This window comes from Glycine soja, chromosome 4 (genome assembly GCF_004193775.1).
Source record: "Glycine soja cultivar W05 chromosome 4, ASM419377v2, whole genome shotgun sequence".
Taxonomy (NCBI): domain Eukaryota; kingdom Viridiplantae; phylum Streptophyta; class Magnoliopsida; order Fabales; family Fabaceae; genus Glycine; species Glycine soja.
In genome coordinates, this window is record NC_041005.1 from 3,376,558 (window position 1) to 3,378,492 (window position 1,935).

General features: G+C 42.4%; 1 protein-coding gene across 1 annotated transcript; it reads left to right on the forward strand.

The window, feature by feature from the left end:
• The first annotated feature begins 311 nt into the window (after positions 1-311).
• On the forward strand, positions 312-1,612 carry LOC114408737 (transcription factor MYB44-like). Its single transcript, XM_028371890.1, has one exon. The coding sequence runs from the start codon at positions 608-610 to the stop codon at positions 1,403-1,405; it is 798 nt and encodes a 265-aa protein (XP_028227691.1). The 5' UTR covers positions 312-607; the 3' UTR covers positions 1,406-1,612.
• Positions 1,613-1,935: the final 323 nt, after the last annotated feature.

Below are 1,935 nucleotides of genomic sequence, written 5' to 3' on the forward strand. Positions count from 1 at the left end.
ACCCCACAAATTAGTTTCCCACATTGTTTACGTTTCAGATTTAAATCCCATGTCACTATAACAAGAAAGAATTCATAAAAGAATTCACTATAATTAACGAACGTTTAACAATAAGTGGAAGTTATCCGTTAGGTTGGCGTCCTCCATTAAAATCATCCCACCCGATTAATTATTCTGTTTGGAATGATTGAAATCTTTAAATTCCGTATTGTTTCGTAATGGGATTGAGGAATCGTCGCAGTCAAAGAAGTGATATTTAAATTAGCTATTGGTGGCACATTTCGTGATAGGATTTGATTCCAAACACGCATCACAAATTAGGGTTGGCAACTGGCACAAACCGTACGTAGTGGATTGGGGAACTCAACCGCAGCCATAATGTACACATACGTGTAAAAACATGGGATTCTCATTCCACAGGTGTCACTTTTGATTGCTGTAAGCTAGTAACTACCTCGTCAGGATCAACACACCGCTCCTAACCGCTCTAACCGGTTACCTCCACAACTCATCCTTATCACTTTCTTACCCACCCTCTCTCTCTCTCTCTCTCTCTCTATATATATATATATATTCTCTTCCCTCCAGTAACTTATTTATTAATTCCATGGCTTCGGCAAAGGACATGGATCGGATAAAAGGGCCATGGAGTCCTGAAGAGGACGAAGCGTTACGGAGGTTGGTTCAGACTTACGGCCCTAGGAACTGGTCCGTTATAAGCAAATCCATTCCGGGTCGGTCTGGGAAATCGTGCCGCTTGCGGTGGTGCAACCAGCTGTCTCCGGAGGTGGAGCGCCGGCCTTTCACGGCGGAGGAAGACGAGGCGATCCTGAAGGCTCACGCCAGGTTCGGGAACAAGTGGGCCACCATCGCGCGCTTCCTCAATGGCCGCACCGACAACGCCATCAAGAACCATTGGAATTCCACCCTCAAGAGGAAGTGCTCCGAGCCTCTCTCCGAGCCTCGGCCTCTGAAGAGATCCGCCACCGTTTCGGGTAGTCAATCCGGATCCGATTTGAGCGATTCGGGTTTACCCATTATTCTTGCAAGAAGCGTGAGCGTGACGGTTGCTCCCTCTAACCACCTTGCGGAAACCGCGTCTTCTTCAGTAACTGATCCTGCCACGTTATTGAGTTTGTCTCTACCGGGATTCGATTCGTGCGATGGGGCTAATAATGGGCCTGGGCCGAATCAGGGGCCCAGTTGCGGCCCGGTCCAGGAGATACCGATGCTTGGTTCCCAAAAGCAGTTGTTCAGCCAAGAGTTTATGAAGGTGATGCAAGAGATGATACGAGTGGAAGTGAGAAATTACATGTCTGTACTGGAACGTAATGGTGTGTGTATGCAAACCGATGCCATTAGGATCTCGGTGTTGGAGAGGATGGGAATTGGTAGGGTTGAATAATGAATTCAAGAGCGGAAAATTATATTCATATTAGGTCATGGAAAAATGATTAGGTGAAATCGCAGAGAAATAGTGATTCTATCTTTTTATTTTTTGTTAGGTTAATTATCCTTTTTTTAAATGATAATTATTTTTTATCTGTACCGATGAAAATGAGGGAGATTAAAAAATCATGGAGATAAAAAAAGAAAAAATCATTTTGTGATAGAGGGGTTATACAGGGAACTTTATTTATTTATTTCAGATACATTAGATTTAAAAATGATAAATATATGCAGTCAAGAAATGATAAATATATAGTACAAAATTATTCATTAAAAAAAATAGTACACACAATAAAGGAACCTAAAAGGCTAAAACTGAGGAATGGTGAAGTTCAGGTTGTTCGTGGGGAATATAGACAACGGAAATGATAAAAAGTGATGATTTTGTGTTCGTGGCCATGACTTTGCAAGGGTAACAAACGACCAAAGAGTCTATTGTCAGCAGAAAATTAGGAATTAGCGAAGAAAATCCAATTGATTAACAAG

Excerpts from the sequence above, each read along its gene's own strand:
- LOC114408737 (XM_028371890.1), top strand. The coding sequence starts at position 608 with ATGGCTTCGGCAAAGGACATGGATCGGATAAAAGGGCCATGGAGTCCT.